The 20,442-nt window shown below is 57.9% G+C and overlaps 2 protein-coding genes across 8 annotated transcripts in view; both read left to right on the top strand.

Moving 5' to 3' along the window:
• ST6GALNAC1 (ST6 N-acetylgalactosaminide alpha-2,6-sialyltransferase 1) overlaps positions 1-5,087 on the top strand; it is a 35,476-nt gene extending 30,389 nt beyond the window's left edge. For both annotated transcript variants that reach the window (XM_080395107.1, XM_080395108.1), the window contains one exon: positions 171-5,087. In XM_080395107.1, coding sequence (XP_080251233.1) covers positions 171-341 — 171 coding nt within the window. In that variant the 3' untranslated portion in view covers positions 342-5,087. The remainder of the gene's footprint in view (positions 1-170) is intronic.
• A 3,133-nt stretch (positions 5,088-8,220) lies between these two features.
• On the top strand, positions 8,221-20,161 carry ST6GALNAC2 (ST6 N-acetylgalactosaminide alpha-2,6-sialyltransferase 2). Of its 6 annotated transcripts, XM_080380108.1 has the most exons (11): positions 8,222-9,007; positions 9,118-9,509; positions 15,113-15,205; positions 15,328-15,385; positions 16,064-16,238; positions 17,045-17,210; positions 17,293-17,431; positions 17,595-17,698; positions 17,859-17,942; positions 18,539-18,638; positions 18,855-20,161. In XM_080380108.1, the coding sequence occupies exons 2-11, from the start codon at positions 9,385-9,387 to the stop codon at positions 19,020-19,022; spliced, it is 1,212 nt and encodes a 403-aa protein (XP_080236234.1). In that variant the 5' UTR covers positions 8,222-9,007; positions 9,118-9,384; the 3' UTR covers positions 19,023-20,161. The 6 variants fall into 6 exon arrangements, 4 of the variants coding, with proteins under 4 accessions (XP_080236235.1, XP_080236234.1, XP_080236233.1 ...); XM_080380107.1 differs by having other exon boundaries at positions 8,222-9,509; XR_013926948.1 differs by lacking the exons at positions 8,222-9,007; positions 9,118-9,509 and adding an exon at positions 9,537-13,263 and having other exon boundaries at positions 18,294-18,638; positions 18,855-18,903.
• The last annotated feature ends 281 nt before the right edge of the window (positions 20,162-20,442 follow it).

Here is a 20,442-nt window from a genome sequence, read left to right as displayed (position 1 = left end):
TGTTCATAATCTAGTTCTTCTGGACCCCCATGCAGGGTCACCCGGAGGCACCCTGACTGGCATCCCTGTCCTGTGCTCCCTCCCACACAGTTTGGAAAATGTGTCCTGTATTTCACTTGGCTCCTTCTGTCCTTGGTACCTCTCCCCAGTGAGCCATCTGTGTCTCCCAGGTGAGTGCCTATGGCTACATCACGGAGGGTCACGAGAAGTACTCAGATCACTACTATGACAAGAACTGGAAACGTCTGATTTTCTACGCTAACCATGACTTCGGCCTGGAGAAGCAGGTGTGGAAAAGGCTTCATGATGAGAATATAATGAAGCTTTACCAGAGATCCTGAGATCCAGAGACTCTGTGGCAGGGGTCATTGCCTGGGAAATCTCAACAAGACCTCCCTGGGAACAGAAGAGGACCACCAAAGCCAAGGTTAACTCTGGACTTCCAGGCACGTTTCATTCTCACAAAGATACTTCCCTTCTTCAGCACCTTTATTTTCTTACAATGTCTCTACAAATGTGCAAATGCTGCAGAGCAGAGGAACAGCAAGAAAATGCAGCACACCAACAAAAATTTTCCATCTGGTTATGCTGCAAGACTGTTGCTGATGGTTGTAGGCACTGGTATTGGGAGAGAAGAATCCAGGATGGATCTGGGTAACATATGGTCCAGTGTCCTGCATCTTCATGCAGATTTTCTCTCTCTGCAAGGACATGCTTTTCAGGCTGGGGCTACTTCAGATGGATCCTCTCCGTTAGTGGTGCCCATTTTGGAGTTGGGTCTATTGTCTAAGCAAGCTTTCTCAGCAGGCACTGGATGGAGGTGGACACACAGATCTTGTCTCAGTTTGACTTAATTCCTGGAGGTGCTGCTCTTCCTCTGCTCCCTGCAGATAAAGAGGATGGACGGGACACTTCCAGGTGGCTAATCTGAGAGAGAATGAGTCTCATTTCTGCTTCCCAGTGTGGCCTCGTCATGACACCTCCAAAGGAGCACCACAGTCAGCTCAAGAGCAGGTAAATGCTCTCTGTGGCGCAGCAGGCATGCCAGACTTGGTACCTCTTGCTCTGGGGCTCCCCTGACGGCAGGAGATGTGGATTTTGTGTCACAGTTCTGGTGTGCCAGGTCCTTGCTTAGCTGGGCTTTGCCATGCTTGGCTCCTAGCTGTGCCAGAAACACCGTGTTTTCCCTCTTGCCTGGGGAGGTCGGAGCTCTCCAAGTGCAGGGCTGGATGCTTGTCGTCCTTGCTGCTGGCTGGAGTGCCTGACCCCATTGCACTGAGAGGAACTCAGTTGCAGCCAGCATGCCTGCAGCTTATTTGCCTTCTGAAAGGGGGTTTGCAAGCAAAATAAATGGCCATACTTTGGCCAAGCTGATCTTTCATTGCAGCCCTGTGAGTTGTGGTTATTTAATATGTGTCCAAAGTGGTTGCTTAAAGGCTGAGATAGCAGACAATGAAGTGAGTAAAGGGCAGGACTGAGTGTTAATGAGAATCTCTCCATCTGCAAGTGCTCTGCTTGTGTGGACTTACCTGAGCATCCCCCACTTGTTCACCTTGCCGTCAGAGGGCAGGGATCACACCTGGCCAAACACCTCCCTGAGGAAGTGGGTAAACAGCAAAGTTTGCCCTTGTCCCAGCAACTGCTGTCCAAGTGTATCGGAAGCTGGAGATAAATGCATGAAGGGCTGGATGTGTCCCCCATGACAACATGCAAGTGAAAAGCCACTTTGGGTGTCCAGGCAGCTCATCAGGCTCTAGACTGGGGGCCCAGCTGCACACTGACTGGTCCCAGTGGACCTGCCTCTGGCTGTGAGTAGTTCTCCTTTTTTGCAGCATCTCTGTTGAGGACAACAGAATCTCCAGGAACCCTTAGGCTCCAAGGGAGGCATTTCAGTGCAGATTGTCAGCAGGGTTTGTCAGGCCTGATTTCCTTTGTCCCTTTCTTCCTTGTGCGGAGAGGCAAGCAGTTTCTCATGTCTCACTAAGCTTGTTTGCAAAGGACAACCCCCCACACTGACAATCTAAATGAAGAATTCGGCTTATCTGGGGGAGGGTGTAGCCTGCACTTGGCTGCTCTGCCCATACAAGCCATGCAGTGTCTGTGGGAGCAGGGAATTATCCAAAATGCACCATGCCTCTGTTGGGAGTGATGTATGTAGCCCCACATGAGCACCAGACCCACGGGGAGCCACAGGCTTTGGAGCAGACCAGAATTCCTTCCTGAGCAGCAAATGGCTTCCCCGTGAAGTGGGAGCCTGACAAAGGCTGGTCACCATCCAGAGCTGACAGAGGACAAACTTCTGCACCCAGGAGCTCTGGACCCTGCTGGGTGTCTCAGCCCCTCACAGCGGTGGTCTATGGCTGGTGTCCCCCGTCCCCAGGCCCTGCAGGCTCTCCCAGCCCGTCGCTCGTCGCTCGGCTGGGCTCTCGGTGGGCAGTGAGGCAGCTTTGTTCCTTGTGGCCATACCAAATTGCTGCGGGTTGCTTAGTGACCAGCTCCGCACGGGTATTCTTCCTGCCTGAATAGGGATTTTCTCTTTCCAAGAAGTTGGAAGAAGTTTTTCTTAGGCCCTTCCCTTCCCCCTCCTCCTCTTTTGTTTCCTTCTGGAAAGCGAGACGGGGCGAGTCCTGTCGAGCCAGGGAATCATGGTGGGCAAGGAGGCTTTGGGAATAGGCTGGCAGCCCCCAGCCCATGCTTTGCCCCAGCACCTCTGTGCTGCTGAGGCTTCCCAGAGTCAAGGGAAGGCAACTTCCAAGGGGGCTTTCCCTTCAGCAGAACCTGTTCCCTCCAGGCTTTCCTCTCAATATAGCTGGAACAGTTTGATGTTTTCAGGGATAACCTTGGCTGGAAAAGGGCCTTTGCTGTGGTCTGGAGTTTCCCAGCAAGCTCAAACCCACATCCTTTCTGGTCCCAGAAAAGCAGTTCTGATCTGGTGGTGCTCTTCACCTCCTCACTTTGCTGCTGTGCCCACTGCACCAAGGCATCCCATCCCACCATGCGCGGGCTGAGGTGGGGCACACATGGAGACACGTCCCCTGCAGCACAAACCCAGCTGCGTCTTACCAGAGCTGCCTGACCTTGCAGCATCAGGTCTAGAGCGGCCACGGGAAGTCAAGGGGATTTGGAGGCAGCGTTTCCCAGCCACCTTCTAGCCTGGCACAAACTGATGGAGCAAAACCTGTGGAGAGCAGCTACAGCTGGAACACTTGGTGAGAGCCAGGATTCAGGGCTTGGGCACTCCCCCAGCTGGGGACGTGTCCCTGGGTGAAAGCAGCAATGCCAGCCTGTGCCAAAGTACCCCTAGCCTCCTCAGTACAGCTGAACACAGCCAGTGCCATGGTGCAGGGCCACCCCAATGTCCCCATCCAGGTCCTGGCAGCTGGCAGGCCAGCAGGATTGTCCCAGTGCCACCAGGTGGCAGCTCCTGTTCAGGGACCTGTCAGCATCATGCAGTGTCTGGCGCATGCAGGTTTGGCACTGGCGGTGTTGGAGTGCTCTGTGTGACACTGCAGCTGCCCACACCGCATCAGACTGTTGTCCCCCGGTGTCTGCTTTATAAGGCCTGCCTGCCCATAGGATTTCTGGCCCGGGAACTCCTGGGGGGGGGGGGGTATGTAGGGACATGCACAGAAGAGGTTTGGTACCCGTGAGTGCCACGCTTGCAGCTGCAAGTGTGTGCAAAGGTGTGACCTCAGTGCAATGTGGCATGGTGCTGAAGGCAGCACAAACGGAAGGACCGACAATGAGATCAGGTCACACCCTAAGTGTTGCCTCAGACACCGTGACTCCTCCTGCATGGCACAATACCCAGTGCCAACCACTAGCAGCATCTTTCCCCACTGGCAGCCAGGAGCTCGAGGGTCTGCCAGTTTTAAACAGAGACATCTGATTTGGGGAAGAGATACACAACTGTGCTTTGGCACATCTGGAAGCTGCTGTTGTGGCAGCCCTGCTTTTCTGGGAAGCTGCTGGTGAGTACCATGAGCCATTGTTACAGCTATGTCTAACTCCTCCTAGGTTCCCCAAGAGTTAACAGCCTCTAAATACTGCCCACCAAGTTGTGGGAAACAGATCCACGTAACACCCAGAAGCTCTTGCTGTATTGCCTTCCTGGCAGGGCTTTGAATCTTTTGTTTGGTTTCTACCTCTTTCCTTTTTGTGCTGTGACTGCTTTGTCTGTCTGGCAGAAGCAGGGACCGTGTCTTGCTCCATGTCTGCCAGCATGTAGTTGCCTGGGACTGGGTCTGAAACAGGAGGAAGCAGATGGGGACTTGCTGGGCTGGGGGACAGGGATGCATCTTGGGGATGAGCGGGCTGTGCAGAGCCCATCTCGTCCCCACCCCTGGTCAGCCCAACCCACTGAGCCAGGCTCCACAGAGCGGGGTTGGGCTGACCAGAATCGAGGATGAGATGGGCTCTGCACTGTGTCCTAGGACTTGGGGTGCCTGCTAGCGCTGGCAGCCAAGACCAAACCCAGCCAGGTGCTGGAGGGAGCCGCTGCATGTGCCACACGTGGCTTCAAGGCAGCCTTGTGCCATGGTGGCACATCCAGATTGTCACTCCTGTCTCTCCTTCTCAGGCCAGAAACCAAGGCACAGAGCAGCCAGAGCTGGCCACCAGTGCCTGGCTTGCCGGCGTGGGGCAGGTGCTCCCTCTGGATGTGTTGCTCTCAAGCAGCTGTGGCTGACTAGGCACTGTGGGAATGTGGCAGAGGTATGTGCCTGCTCCAGGTCAGCACAAAAACCCCTGTGCTGATGACTTACCAGATGCAATTTATGTTCCCCAATTGCAGAGAGGTTTGGGGCAGGTCCTTGGTGTGCCAGGGTGGAGTGTTCACCCTCCTCACCTCTGCTGTGTGGACCTTCTCCCCTTCTCCCTTTGCTGGGGATGTGGCAGCAGGGAAATCCAGTCAGACCAGAAAAACTATTGATAATAGGGGTGGGAGAACAAGATAAAAGAGCAGCCCGTGGCTTTCTTGTGTAAAAAGCACTAGATGACTTAAAGCACCCCTCCTGCAGTGAGCGAGCCCTCATCTGCAGGTGCTGGGGCAGGGCCATGCAGGCAAACAGCTCCTGGGGGTGCAGCAGCTCCTGGGGGTGCAGCAGCTCCTGCTTCCCAGGCCAGTGGGCTGTGGTAGTCTGGGTTCCTCTGCCAGGCTGAGCAGCAGGACCCTGGGTGCTGCAGGTCTTTCCCAGCTTGGCCTGACTGGGCCCTCAGGGCGGCAGATACTGGAAAGACTGAGTCCTGAGGAGATCCCAAGGCTCCCTCCCCCGGCAGCCATGTAGTGTCAGGTGGGGCTGCACGGGTGGATGAGGTGCCCACCCGCACTCTGAGAAGGTGTCCCATCTCCCCAGCTGTGTGCTTTGGGGACAGCCTGGCCTGACTGCTGTGCTGCATGGCTTTGAGGCTGCCATGTTTCAGCAGAGCTCAGGGATTGTTTATCTTCCTAAGAACAGCGCAGGATCAGTCCACGTGGCTCTGCCTGGTCCAGAGCCAGCAAGAAAAGGGGAAGGCAGCAGTTTGTGCTGTCACCCTAGTTTCTCAAAGGTGTTTCCCAGCTCTGCACCCCTCCAGGGCATAGCCCGGCGCCTGACAGGTTTGCCTTCTGCCTGGCGGAGAGGGGATGCCCTTTGGACTGTGTGTTTGGCTTATCTCAGCCCTGTCCAATGGTCCAGGGGTGACAACAGCTGTGACAATAGCTCTGCCATGTGCAGACGTCTCTGTGATAAGAGCCGGGCTGGGCCCCAGCAGTGCCAGGGGCAACGAGCCAACGTAAGTCATGTACTGCCACCGCATGTGAGGTCCCAACCTGCCACCTCGGCTAGTGGTGCTTGTCCCTGCAACCTTACTGCTCTTGGGAGGAGCAGCAGGAGGGTGTGTTTCCCTGGTGGCATCCTGCCAGATTGGCATAAAGATGGGGCACATCTGCTTGGTTTCACTGCACAGCTGCATCCCTGAGCCCCTTTCCCTGCCCGTAGCGTGGGGCTGTGCTCAAGGCAGGAGGGCAGAGCCCATCGCTCGGAGCTGCAGTTGCCATGGGGTGACGCTGAGGACAGCCCTGAGCATCCCATCCCACAGCTGAGTGGATGAGCTGTGGGATGTCCACTGGGGACTGCACTGCTGTCAATGGGTGCTGGTGTCCCCACATCCAAGCATCCTCTGTGTGGTCACTTCCCTGCTCACCTCCTCGCTTTGGTTGCAGCAATACCTGAAATTCCAAGCTAAGACTATCAGGGAGCATCCACAGCACCACCCAGGTAGTGCTGACCCCGTTTCTGCAGGGAACCTGGTGAGAGGAGGTTTGGCTGAGGCCCACTCTTGCTGCTCTCCCCACCTGGTCGGGAAGGGGCTGTGTGTCAGTCTCCCGACATCTGCTGATGAATTTGTCATTATGCGATGGCCTTGCCTCCCTCCGCAAGCAGCCATATGGCCCCACATTCTCCAGCGAGGCTGACACAGCAACGCGTTCCTAGGTCCAGACTTTGAATTTCAGGGACATGTTCTATTAGCAGATTTTTGGCACTTTCTTAAACGCACCTCTGACCTGTGCTGAACAAATCGGGATATATAAATCGTCCAGGAGATGTTTGGAGATCATTTTCTCCCACCTGGACAGTTATCATGGCAAAAGACCACAAGACTTTCCTCCACCAACCTGTGGCCAACAGACAGCTAGCGCAAAATGTGCTTATTTTCCTCTTGCTCTCTCTAGCTGTGTGGATGGTTTGGGTTTTGTTTCCAAGAAGTAATCATTGGAATAAAAAGCCGAGGCTAAAAATGATGCTTGCTGGTTTACATTGTAATTTCTTTTGTGTTCTTTTCCTAATCTTTATTTGGCAACTATCATCCTAAAAGGTTTTCACACTTACTTAACTTCTAAATTAAGCACCACTTAGCTTTGGGGCATGGGCCAAAATGCATTGTAGTACAAAACAAGTAGAGCAGATGAAGAGCTGTGCATCTCATTTTCACCCCTTTGGAAAAAAAAACAACAAACAAACAAAAACCAACCAAATGCAGAAAACCACAGATCATGGAAACAGAGACAGGAGAGCAATGTGAAGAAACCAGCTCCTCCATCCCCCTGGGCGAATGCACTGAAGCTGCCGCTCCACCAGCGTTTGCGTAGTTATGTCTGAATGGCAGCAAACTCCTGACTTTCCGCAGGCCACCCACTCCAGGCCATCCCTTGTCCACCTCCAGGGCCAAGCATTTCTATGTCCCTTGTGACTTACTAGAACAGCTGGTAATAATTAGCCACGGTTAACAAAGGACCAAAGAGCACATGAGCTGAGAAGCAAGTCCCTTGGGTCAGGGTGAACAAGGGCAACTCCTGAGTCATGCCAGGTGGGGATGGGCTACAGGCTGGGGGACCCGTGAGCAGCACCCCAGACTCCTGTCCCCCCCTCTGCTGGCCCTGACTCTTCTAGATGATGCTGATACCTCCAGGGGCTGGGAGAGGCAAAAAGCATCACGTTCTTCCATCAGCACACCCACATTTCTCTGAGCTGCCCTTGGCTACTAGGGTACCTGTTGAGTCCCTCTTCCTGCCCTTCCTTTTGTAGTTTTAGCTCCAGCTGGGCTTTAGACCTGATTTCATCCCGTGTGTCCAAGCAGTGACGGTCTGTCCTGCTTCTTGCCTGCTCTCTCCTTCCCTGAGCTGCCCGGTGCCCAGCCCAGTGCCTACCACACCCCAGCCCCTGCGCAACAGCAGGGCTGCTTCCCTGTAAGTTCTCCTTAAAATCAGCCTGGCTGGCATCCCCCCGTGGTGACCCAGGTCCAATGTCCACTCTCCCGGTGGGACAAGGCCAGCGCTGCCACCAGTGCCACCAGGGTGGCTGAGCTGCTTCTGTGTTTGCACCAGGGCATTGGCACTGATGCAGCCTGGGCACTTTGTGGGTGCCGGCACGGTGCCATCCCCACACAGCCAAAATTCCTAGAGGAAATGGAGACTGAAGTAAACTCACATAAAATTATTTTTGCATTTATCTTCCTTTGAATGAGCAGCATCTATGGAAACGTGTCTGCGCAGGCAGGAATGGAAGTGGGGGGCGCTTGGATCTCGGGGGGCGGGGGGAGGATAAGAAGTGCTGGGGAAGATGCAGCTGTGAATATTCACAGCGGAGGGGTGCGCGGGTGGGACTCGGAGCAGGGATAGGGTTTGCCCCCCCCCCCCCCCCCCCCCCCGTTCCTCAGTCTGAATAACCACAGCGGGTATTTGGGGAGGGGCTGGAGGTGGTTGACACCCTGGGGCAACATGGTGCTCAGGGATGGAGCAGGGCTCACCATCCTGCTCTTCCCTGAGGCTGGCGGCGTCCTAAAAATCCAACCCCCGCAAACTGCTGCAGATCAACTAAAAAGGTTTTCCTTGCTGAGTCCCTTCCCCCGCTGCAACAAACTTTTTGGTATGCATATGCTTCAGTCTGCAGGGCTGTTTTCTTTGTTTCCATGAATTTAAGTAATATCGAAATAGTCTAAAAAGAAACTGAAGCACCTCCCTTCTGAAAATGTCAAAATGCTTTGTTCAGATTTTCCCCCAAACCCCACAAACCCGTTTTTCCTTTCCCCCAGCCCAAACTATTTGTCGAACTCTGCACAAAGCCCCGAGCGGTTTTGTTTGCTGCAAAGCCACGTTACGGGGGCGCGATCCGTTCAGCCAGGAAGCTGCCGAGGACGCGGAGGCAGCACCCAACCAGCGTCCCCCCACTTTTGCACCCCGTTTGCTTCCCCGGCAGTGAGGCAGCTGGGTGCGGGTCCCTGCCGTGGTGCTGCTATCGGGCACCTCAGGGGCTGATGTGCGGCTTTACGTTGGAGCCTGGAAATTCTGATAAACTTATGATAAACAGCAGCTGCCTCCGGCCATGCTCAGCGGTGGCTGCAGCCGGGGGGGTGGGGGGTGGCCAGGTGTCGGTGTGGGCTCTGCGAGCTGCCGGTTGTGAAAAGCACGTGTTTTAGCCGAACAAGAAAGTTACAGAAAGGGGGAACCGCCGTGCTTTGTGAGCCGTAGGTGGGTGGCATGAAAAGGAGGCATAAAAAAGCACATTTCCCCGCTGGTCTGAGTAAATGTTTAATCCTCAGCTCGGAGAAAAAGCAGCTCAAAAGTGCTCTTTTTCTCAGCAAGTCTGAACCAGTCAGCCTGGTGCCTCCTCCCTCCGGCTCACACCCTCCCTCCCACCGCTCCGAAGGAATATCCCAGCCTGCTCCAAGGTGCAGCTGAGCACCCAGGGCAGGACGGAGCAGTGGCCGTAGCCAGCGGGCCAGGAGAGCAGAGGGGTCGGGAAGTTTGCGGGGCCTCTGGCCGGCGGCGGGGCTCGGTGTGGCCGCTGCGGGCGGCGTGGGGCTCCCCCCGTCCCTCTGCTGCTCCAGCGGCTGAAGTGCCCGAAGATGGGGTCCCCGCACTGGAAACGGCTCTGCCTCCTGCTCCTGGCGGGGTTAACGTCCTCCCTGCTCCTCTACGGTCACTACCGCGCTACGGTGGAGTCGCCCGCCAGCCAGAGGATCATAGCGAGGTAAGGGCAGGGGGGCGGCAGGGATGTGCAAATCCAGCGTGAGGTACCGTGAGGAACTGGGATGGGGAGGGGGAAGTGGGGGGCCGGTGGGGATCCCTTAGCGCAGGTTATCCTAGCTGTGCCCCCCGTCGTCGGCTGGTTTGGGAGATGTGCTCGCAGCAGGCTCTGCCCTGCCCCGAGGTGTCCTCGGCACCGGGTCTTGCCCGCGGCGGCCAGCCGAGCCCAGGGGTGCGCAGAGCCCGACCCTGGAGGGCTGTGGGGGTCCGTGCGGGGGTTCAGCCCATCACAGTGCAAAGGAAACTATGGCTGTGTCTGGGTATGGCTGAGGGTGCTCAGCCCGTGGCAGGATCAAACTCCCTTCAGCAGCCAGCTAGACCCGCTGCGAGTCCCGTGTGTCCCCGCTGGGCTGATTTAGAATCGGAGCCAGCCGATTGTCCTGGGGGGAGGTTTGGCCCCCATGGAGCTGCACTGACCCCCTGCCCCCCCACTGCAGAGCACTCGGACCCCCGGGGCTGCCCCTATGCTGCTTGCAAACTCCCAGGGGCTGCAGCATTTCCCAAACTCCAGCAATTTGCATCTCCCCCTTTGCGGTCACATCTACCCTCTCTGCACCCTCCAACCTTTCCAAGCCCCTTCCCTTAGTCCCTCCAGTGCCAAGTGGACAGGGGTGCTGAGGTCCTCCAGGGAGCCCTGGGGAGCATGGCCAAGTGGGAAGGGTGTAAGGGAGCCCGCACAGCACCCAGCCTGCAGGACCAGCCACCCTCCTCTCCTGCAAGCAACAGGTAATGAGAGTGCCATGGGTGTCCCTCACCTCCACGCTGGGTGCTCTTTGGTGCCAGCAGTGTGACAGAGCCCAGTTGCCTGGGTGCTACCCAGGAATGGAGGATGCTCTGTGGAACAGAGCTGGTCCTGCACAGGGTGAGCTGAGCGCAGCCGGATTTGTGCTGGGAGTTGCTGGGGATGCAGCTGGCTGGGGTGCAGACACTCTCTTTCCAAGCTGGGGCTCTCCTTGCCCCTTCTTGTCCTGCCCAGGTCAGAGATCCCCTCTCGTGCCAGGCTTGCGGAGCAGAAGTGCCCCAAGCAGCCCAGGCACAGGTTGGCTGTTTCCATCCTTGGACGCGCTGGGTGAGCCCTGGTGCCAGTGGCAGCAGCGTGAGCCCATCCCGCACGGTGCTTGGGGTAGGTTGCGGCTGGAGTATGGAGCAACTCCCTGCAAAGACCATGGTGTCCATGAGAGGGGAAACTGAGGCACATGAGGGCAGCAGGACGTGGCCAAGGACCATGCTGGAGCTGAAAATGGAAACCAGCCATGCGCTGGCACAGGGTCCATGACCCATCCCAGGAGCAGGGTGTAGGGGAGACCGGTGGGATGGGAGCCAGGAGCGGGTCCCCCCACCACATGGCAGGCTGCAGGTAGCTCAGCCACTGCCTAACGCTGCCTGGACATGCCCCAGCCCCGGGTCCCCCTGCTGCAGGGCCAGCCTGGGCTCCTGCCTCACCACTGATGGGACTGAGGGTCAGCTCGTCCAGCCCTGGAAAGGAGCCCAGGGCGAGGTAACAGGGAGCTGACCTGTGCTCCAAAGCTCTCCTGGACTTTTCCTCTTAGCTTTAATCCAACCGCTATGGCTAGACCCAAACCAAAGCAAGTCCTGTTCGCTTCAACTCCCTGTGTTTACAAACACGCTGCCCTGTGATGGCTGCTTGTCCAGCCTGAGCTGCACACCCAGGGGGATCAGTGCTGTTCTGCCAAGGGATGCGAGGCTGAGGCTGGAGGTGAAACCGGGACGGTGGGTGCTTTGCATGGCAGATGCACGATCACGGAGTACCACGGAGTACGTGCTTCCCTCTGCTTGCTGTCAGGGCAGAAAGGGAGAGGCAGGGGTGCTCACGCATCGATGCAGGTGACAGAGGCAAAGGAGGTTTGTGTGAGCAGCATCTCCACGCAGATTTACAGAAGGATGAAGAGAATCAGGAGGAAACTGCACACACAGACGCACCCCCACCCCCCCACCCCCACCCCCCCGATGTTGGCTGCTGCCAGCACCAAATCATCTGAGGGCCAGATACCTGTGGCAATGACATCTCCCCCTCCAGTTCAGCACAAAGCTGGTGACAGCAGTGAGGCCCCTATGCATATGGGCAAAATGGTCCTGTCTCTGCAGAGCTGACCACCCTGCGGTCAGGGGGCTGCGGAGAGCCAAATCCCTGGAAGCCCCTGGGGTTTGGCTGGGCACAGGCCCATCTCACTCCCTGCCTGGCCATCTCTCTGAAACCCCACCGGTGAGCTGCTGGCACCACTTGTGGCTTTATTGTTAGGGCAGACGGGATGAGCACTGAGCTGTGCCCAGCCTTGCCATGCTGTTCTGGCTCTGTGCCGGGACAAGATGCGTTCTGGAGCATGGACCTTTGCAGTAGGATGGAGCAAAAGCCTTCTGAGGGTGGGTTCCCGTTGTTGCTTCAGCTCCGTCAGGTGGCTTTGTGGAGCCCTGGAAGTGTTTGCTGAAGATAAGGCTGGAGTGTATGCTCACAGCACTCATAGACGGTGGTGTTATCTTCTGGAAAAGGGGGGTGGTCACAGACCAGAAACGTCATATTTGTGAATGCCACGGCAGTGAAAAAGCACACCCAGGCTTGGCTGGCCCTTGCTGCTGCGGCTGGTGCCCAGGCAGCCACGGGCCACTCCTTCCCCAGAGCCCCATTGTGCATCAGCCGGTCCCAGGTAGGGTTGTCATCTTCCGAGTCAACCAGGCATTACGAGGTGCTTTGCCACATCCTGGCGGGCGGGTGACGTCAAAGCGTTTGGCTCCCCAGCACACAGCTGAGCTGCCATCTGGCAGGGTTGCCCAGCCAGCCCACACCCTCCCTGGCATCCCATATGGCTGGGGAGCTGGCTCCAGCACCCACAGCTGGGATGCAAGTGCCAAGGAGGTGCTGACGCAGGGACTGGACTTACCAGATCAGCACAAGCCCTGGAAGAAGCGATGAACAAGTGCCATGCCCCATGTCTGGCCATGGTGGGTCCCAGCTCCCACTGAATGTCAGCAGGAGCCAACCTGCCAGGCTGGCTGCACCCACCTCCCCCCAGCCAGCCTGGGTGTGAGCCCCTGGTGCTGCCCCCGGTGCTCCCGCAGCATCCCTGGCAGTTCAGAAAGCAGTGCGGTCCTTGCCTTGGCTTGTAGGCACAGGGATGAGCTGGGGAAGGGAAGGTCTATACCAAGAAACAAGAGTGGGAGAACTTGGAGGGGCTGGGTGGGCAGAGATGTGCAGCTGGGGCTCGTGAGCCTGATGGGGAAAGGCTGGGGAGGCGGTGGGGCTGGGAGAGGCTGTTCGTGTGGGGCTGCTGGGCAGCACGAGGAGCCTGGGCATGGTGTGTGAGGGTGATGGCTTTTGGGGTTTGGTGGTGGGCTGTGCCTCTGTGGCCAGAAAAAGGGTGTGTGGCCAGACTGGGGGCTTTTGCATGCAGGGGTTTTGCTGCTACAGGGAGTTCAGGGCTTTGCAGGAGCTGGCTCTGGCACTGGGTTTGGAGCAGGGAGGTTTCTTCGGTCCCTAGTCCATCGTTCAGGTGCTGGTAGTGTTGATAAGCTCGTGCTGGTGAGGCATGAGGGCTGGGGATCTTCTGCATCATGAGATGGAGGAAGCAAGCAGGGTGGCTTGCTGATGGTGGGTTCCCTGGGGATCCCACGGCAGTTGACTGCAGCTTAGCTAACTCAGCATGCGGGGCTTTCCTTGTAGCTGCTGCAAGACTGTTGCATGGGTGAGTTTTGCTCTCATCGGGGTGTGCTGCTTGTGCCTGGCAGAGCAGCCTTCAGCGTAACAACGAGGTCTCTCTCATACAGCCTTTGGATGGCTTTCCCCAGCCGGTGCCTTGCTGTGCACAGGCCCTGCCAGGGCAGCTCTGCTCCCAGCCACGAGCCGAGGGAACAGAGGCAGGTTTGGTCAGGCTGGGTTTATTTAGATACTGGCAGCGGTAACACCAGAAAGGCCCTGCAGAAAGCTGCAGCTCTAGCATCTCCCTGGGATGGCTCAGTCCCACCTTGGTAGACTCTCCCGGGCATTTGCCCTCCCTCCTCTCCCACCAGCTTGGGTGCTCCTGGGAGAAGCCTCAGGGATGGTGACTGCAAGGGGAGGTGGGAGCAGCGCCGGGCCTGACCCTTCTCCCGGCTCTGGTGCCAGCCCTGGTGTCAGCACTCCCACACTGGAGGCAGCGGGACAGCTCTTTGCATGTGTTTGGAGAGCAGGATGCGGCCACGGGGCAGGGCTAAGCTGGGGACCTTGCCCCTGGGCTGAAGCATGTGTGTGTTTTGAATGGTGGGGGCTCTTGCTGGGGAGCTGCCTGTTCATGGGACGCTGAGGCAAGGCACATGGGCTTGATTTTAAAATGCTGCCCTGCTCTGCTGGTGGTGCTCAGCCTCCTGCGCAGTGGGGATGCCTTTGCCCTTGGCACTCCCTGCCCAGAGCCAGCAGTGCTGGGATGGTGCAAGAGGGTGCTGGGGCTAAAGCTGCTGGGCACTGACTCCCCTTCTGTACCTGGGGAGATACTCCAGCCCCCCGTGCAAAGTGCTGGGCTGCCCCCCGTGTCATGCCATATTCCTAGGGTGGCGCAAAGCAGAGTTTGGGTGGGAAATGGGTCTGGATTTACTCCCAGGCAGGACTGTGGGTGCTGCTGGTGTTGCCAGAGGACATGGTGGGGTCAGAAATCCAACGCCCACTGGCTGGGCTGCGTCGCGCCAGCGGGGCTGGGAGGGGGGGAAGCAGAGCTCTGCTGCCCACCTGCCTCTACCTGTCCCTGGGCTCCGAAGCGGAGATCCCGTAACAAGGGGCCCTTGTCTCCTCCACAATACCCCCCTTCTGGCCTGAGCACCTGCTGGCTGGGCTGGAGGCAGCACTGGGGGGGTTCTGAAGGGCCCTTCTGTGTGTGGATGAATGGGAGCCTGTTCCCCTCCGGTGGGCTCCCACCTCCTGCTTGCCAGGCTGTGACCCTGCCTGCCCCTGGCCCCCAGCCCAACACGCTCCCCCCCGGGAGGCTGGGTCTGCTCTGCCTGGCCCCATGCAGCTCAGGGCATTCCGAGATGTCTTTTGTCCCCCGGCACTAAACGAGGGATTGGGGCATGCCCCAGCTGTCCTGCGGTGTGGGTGTGTGTCCCATACACCCGCAGAGCCTCCAGATCCCAGGTGGCAATTGCTTCTCAGTGTAGCAACCACATGCGTCCTGCTGGCCTGCCCAGCTTGTCCCTGCTCTGACCCTCTTGGGCTCAGGAAGGGTGGGATGGTGAGAAGAGCCAGGGAGGTTTCAGCAGGGTCCCCCCAAGGCTGCAGGCTGGGCTGGGTGTGGTAGTTGACATGTGGGGGTCCTGGAGGTGGGACCCACTGGGAGACAGCGGCTGCTTTCTGCACAAACGCAGTATTTTGCAAATCCTTGGCTCTCCACGTGCAGGAACGTGCATGGGCAGGGTGGGTGGGTGAGTGGGTGCAGGCAGTGGTGGCGGGAGCTGAGTGGAGCTGATGTGGACCTGCCCCGTGGCTCTCACAGGCTGGGGGTGTTGGGGTGCAGCAGTTTGGTGTCACCTCCCTGGCTGAGCCCCTACCGGCTTCTTCTCCTGCAGCCTGCTGCAGCAGGACCCGCTGGCGCTGGCTCCGCCAGGGACATCGCACCAAGCCAGCAGCCGCAGATGGGCTCTTGAAGGCGGCATAGAGCGGTAAGAGGGGAAGGTGTGTGCAGTGGTCCTGGCATGAGCTGGGAGCCCCTTGCCCTCTTGTGGAGTTTTCCAGTGCCTGAGGGATGGATTTTTAACTCTGCTGTACGTTTCCCCCTTTCCAGTGGGAAGTTCTTCAAGCCTTCTGCTGAGCTGGAGGAGCCCAAGCCCAGCAGAGAGCAGGTAATCATCAGCACAGCACAGTCAGTGTCCCCGCTGCCCCTCCTGGCTGGGTGTTGTTGGTTGAAGGTCTGTGGGGAAGCTGAGAAGGAGCAGCAGCACCTGGAAGGGTTTTTTTGTGTGTGTGTGTAGGAGCAGCCTCCTCCGTCCATGCACGTGGGTCCCCTCGGGCCTCCCTGCTGCGGTTGCAGCACCTCCCTGAGCAATTCCCCGGTCTGGAGGTTGGAGCCAGCATCACCTGCTCCCTCCAGCCCTGTGACACCTGGGCCACCAGCCTGGGCTGGAAACTCCTGCGGATGGACCCAGACTCTGGGAGGGGAGGGACCAGTCCTGGGCACTTGGGACTGTTCTCGTACAGCAAAGCCCTTTAACAGGGTGCCCACACTAGAAGGTGCTGAATCTTTCACAGGACTCATGTTCTCAGGTGACTCTGTAAGCCCTGGTCCCCACCCCCCCCACCCCCCCCACCCCCCCCCGAGCTGGCTACCAAAGGGTGTTTTGCAGCAGGAAACTGAGGCATGAGGCAGTGCCCTGCCTGGGTGACCCAGCAGAACATGTGATGGACAAGGAGCATTTCTGTCCCTGGGTTTGTCCTCTCTTCGGTGCCTGCTGAGGGATGGAGATACCAGAGGGAAGGTAGACCCAGGCTGGAGACTGAACCAAGGTCCTCCTCCCTCCCAGCCAAGCATGTGCCTCCACTCGGTGATGGCCAGAGCAAAGGCAGACCGCAAGTTTGGGGAGATCTTCCGCTTTAACACCCCTGTGCTGATGTGGGACCAGCACTTCACCCCAGAGACCTGGGACAGGCTGAAGACACGACACGTCCCCTACGGCTGGCAAGGCTTGTCCCACACAGGTAGAGACCCAAATAGGATGAGGGTGGCAGCAGATGGGGCAAGGGGGCAATGGGAGGGAGTGGGGCAGCTCGAGGGGCCTGGGGAGCCCGGCAGAAGGGGTTGAAGACATGGGGCAGGCAGAGAAGCCCTGCAGAAAGGCCAGAGACCTTCATCACTTCCCACTCTGCCTCCCAGGGTGTGGGGCAGAGGGGATGGCTTTGCAAATGCCACTTGCTGCATCTTGTGACATTTTCCTCGAATAAAAGCTCCAGTGTGTGCGTGATTATTAACTGGGGCCGGAGGAGCTCGGACAACCCGCTTCATTGTTGTGGATGGAGATTGTTTCCCTTCCCACCCCAAACCCACTCCCTGCTCTCCCTGGCAGCCTCTAGCTTCAGTCCCTGGGCTGGGAAGTGCTGGGGATGGTGGGGGTGGGGGATGGGGGATCGAACCAGTGGCAGTTGCAGAGACTTTGTTAGGAGGAGACGTGGCTGGTGTGGGCAGCAGCACCTGCATGGCTGCGGCTGGAGATGTCCGGATGCGTCCCCGTGCCTTGCATGGCCTCAGGTGGCTGCTGTTTGGAGCAGGCTTAGGAATGTAGGGGGCTGCAAGGGGGTGACACCAAGCCAAGGAGAGGAGGGACTGGCTGGTGTCCCCCCATCTCACCTGTAGATCCCTCTCCTGCCTGAGGATGCTGTGAGCATTCTTGTGTGCTGCTCCTGGGTGTGCTCTTGCACAAGCCCGTCTGTGTGCATGCTTAAGCACGCACGTGCTCACGTGGGCTGCCATACACCCCACTGACCAGCCCCATCCTGCTCTGTTGCAGTGGTGGGCAGCACCCTCCGGCTCCTCAACACCTCTGCCAACAGGCACCTCTTCAACAGGGGCACCTTCCCCAGGGGCTGTGTCCGCTGCGCTGTGGTGGGCAACGGTGGCATCCTCAACGGCTCGCGGCAGGGCAAGGCAATCGACGCGCACGACCTGGTCTTCAGGTGCGGATGGGTGCCAGGCAGGAAGGGGCCATGGGTGCTGGGGCGAGGCCAGCACTGGACTCATCCTGCATTTTTCCTGTAGGCTGAACGGTGCCGTGATCAAAGGCTTTGAGGAGGACGTCGGGACCAAGATCTCCTTCTATGGCTTCACGGTGAACACCATGAAGAACTCCCTCATCACCTATGAGGAGTATGGCTTCACCCAGATACCCCAGGCCAAGGTGAGACTCGGGGCTTGTTGGGGAGGTGACCCCAAATTGTCCCTTCAGGCTGGGCTCACCCCCCAAACATTCTCCCCATCTCAGGAGCCCTCAGCCCTCACCCCACTGACATGGGCAGTGCCCCAAAGCCCCCCCAAGTGCCACGTCTGTGTCCCCGCTGCAGGACCTGAGGTACATCTTCATCCCTTCGGATGTCCGTGACTATGTCATGCTGAAGTCGGCCATCCAGGGCAGCCCAGTCCCCGAGGGCTCAGACAAGGGGGACAAGTGAGTAGCCCCCCAAGATTCCCCCAGAACCCTTGGTGACACACTGGAGGGAGCGTGACTTGCCTGCCCTCACCCCACATCTGTCCCTGCTGGGATGAATCCCAAGTAGCCCCAGGACTCCTGTGATGTGAATTCCGCTCATCTCCTCACCCCACTGCAGGCCACAGAAGTATTTTGGACCAGAGGCATCTGCAGAGAAGTTCAAGCTGCTGCATCCTGATTTCCTGCAGTACCTGACAGCGAGGTGAGGATGATGAGGACCGTGGCTATTGCCCAGCTTTGCTCTGGTCTGTGCTCAGACCGCCTGCCTCTCACCACTGCTCTCTCCAGCACGGACCAGTGGCTGCTCAGCATCAAAGCACAGTCCCAGTCCTCCCCCGGCTCTGGAAGCAGCCCTGCCCTGCTCTCTGCAGACAAGGCAGGGGCATCTCTCCCCTGCCATTCCCGTTCGCTAGCACAGCTCACACCCCTTCCTACACCTCGCTGTGCTCGCCTTGCCTCCCATTTCCCAAAATAAAATAAATTTTGACCTAGTCTAACAGGAGCAGAGGCAGGGCCCAAAGGGATCATCTCTTCCTACCTTTTGTGACAGCAGGTGCCTGGGTTGGGGTGATTTCGGACAGCAGAGAGGTACCTTTTAGTAACCTGCAGCAGATGGGCTGAACCTTAGTAGAAGAGAATCCACACAAGCCCTGTGTTTTACTCTGTGCTCCTGCCTTACTGGTGTCACCAAGCAAATGGTGGGGGCTGGACAGGTGCTGGGTGCTGCTGGGTCTGGTGCTGGGGGCTGCAGTGTTGTGCCAGCCATGAGCCCCTCGGCCCTGCTGTGTCCACTGGCAGGTTCCTGCGATCGGAGCTCCTGAACACGCAGTACGGCTCGCTCTACATGCCCAGCACCGGCGCGCTCATGCTCCTCACTGCGCTCCACACCTGTGACCAGGTAAGAGGCCATGGGGCCACCTTCCCCTGGGGACAAGGGGATTCCCCCTTTGGCTGCTGGGGGCTTGTGAATAGCTGCTGTAAGGTGGGGAGCAGCATGTCTTGGTGGCTTTCCTATGTGTGTTACCACCTGTTCCTGGAGCAGGGGGTGGTGGTGCATGGACCACCTGAGGTCAGCCCTGACTCCATCCTTTGTGTCCCACCTCCCTCCCTGCAGGTTAGTGCTTACGGGTTCATCACCACCAACTATGAGCAGTTCTCAGATCACTACTACGAGGTGGAGAAGAAACCGCTGGTGTTTTATGCCAACCATGACATGATGCTGGAGGCAGCGCTGTGGAGGAGCCTGCACCGAGCAGGGATCATGACCCTCTACCAGCGGTGAGGCCAGGCAGCTGTCCGTGGGGCCAAGTCCGAGGACTCCTGTGGCTCTTCTCCTCTTTCCTGAAGGCCACCTTCTCCTGAGGGCTCTCCCCAGCTGGCTGGCCAGCCCAAGGAGCAGAGCCACCACACCACAGCTGGTGGTGCTTGTGATGGTAAGGGGCAAGCTGAAGCTGGTAGAGAAATGTTGTGTTTCCTCAGAGATGTCTGGCAATGTTTCATGGCTCAGTGTGATTGAACATGGCCTTTGGGCCACCAGTAAGCACCACGGCACGTGGCTGTGATGTCCTAGCCCCACCAATGTGGCTGTGGGCCAGCAGTGGCCCCTGCGAAGCCCAGGAGGGGCAGGATGATGCTGGAAAAGGATGCTGAGGATGTCTACATGTGGCAGCCTCCGGCTGGAAAACGCCCTTCACCTTGCCATCACACTGACTCAAACACCATGGTGGGACCACAACAGGCATGATGTATCCTCGGACTGGAGACTAGGTCATCCAGCTAACAGGAAGGCAGTGCGTTTGGAGAACACCTCCCTCCCAGACTGCAGAAAGCCTGAACTCCAGCCAGCTGCAGGTTGATGTGTGCTGCTTTCCAGAAGGATCTGTGTGCTTTCATCATCAGCAGGGAAGAGTGGCTTGGTTGCGCTCTCCTGTGACAGATGCATGGTGTGTCTGTCATTTTCCCCATCCCTGGGTCATGGTGTTCTCCAAGGGCAGGACTTATAAGCCATCAGCTAAGAGCAGGGTTACTGCAGCTCAGCTGGGACATGGCGAACGCGGCCCTTGAGCATCCTGGAGAAGAGCTGATCTACAGCCCACATGCATAGCAGGTTTGTTGAGTTTTTCTTGCACAGGGACCATGGCGTGCCCTCTGAGTGATTTGAGAAGGCAGCCCCATGGCAGGTTGGCTGGAGAACCTGCTAGCTCGTTGGGTCAATTCGTGTGGTTGTCACTTTTTCTTTTTTCCTCCCCAAAAAAATCTGAGGGAGGTGAAGGTCTTGAACCCTTCAGCCATCCCATGGAAGCCAGCGCTGCCAAGGGAAGACCCACTGGGGAAGCTGGAGTGCTGATATGGCTCAGCAGAGGGAGCAGGAGACACTTCTCCCACTTCGTGTAATTACATAAATGTTGAATGAGTCTGTTCTTTTATGCCCATTTCTGCTGTTTGGATGAACTGGGTGGGGGCGAGCGCCACTACCTCCCGCAGCAGATACAGGCATGGGGTTGAACTGTGGAGACCCAGGCAGGCAGGGGGGCCTGGTGCCCCTCGCAGAGTGCTGTGCTGGATCTCTGGAGGCAGCTCTGAGCACACCCTTTTTCCACTTGGGATGCTACCTGCTGTACCTCGGCTGGGGAGGAACAACTTACTGCAGAGATGGCAAGAGATACCCTGGCTGTGAGCCAGGGAACTCAAAAACCCCCTCA

Source organism: Falco punctatus (assembly GCF_963210335.1).
Source record: "Falco punctatus genome assembly, chromosome: 1".
NCBI classification, from domain to species: domain Eukaryota; kingdom Metazoa; phylum Chordata; class Aves; order Falconiformes; family Falconidae; genus Falco; species Falco punctatus.
This window is presented reverse-complemented; position numbering and strand designations above follow the sequence as displayed.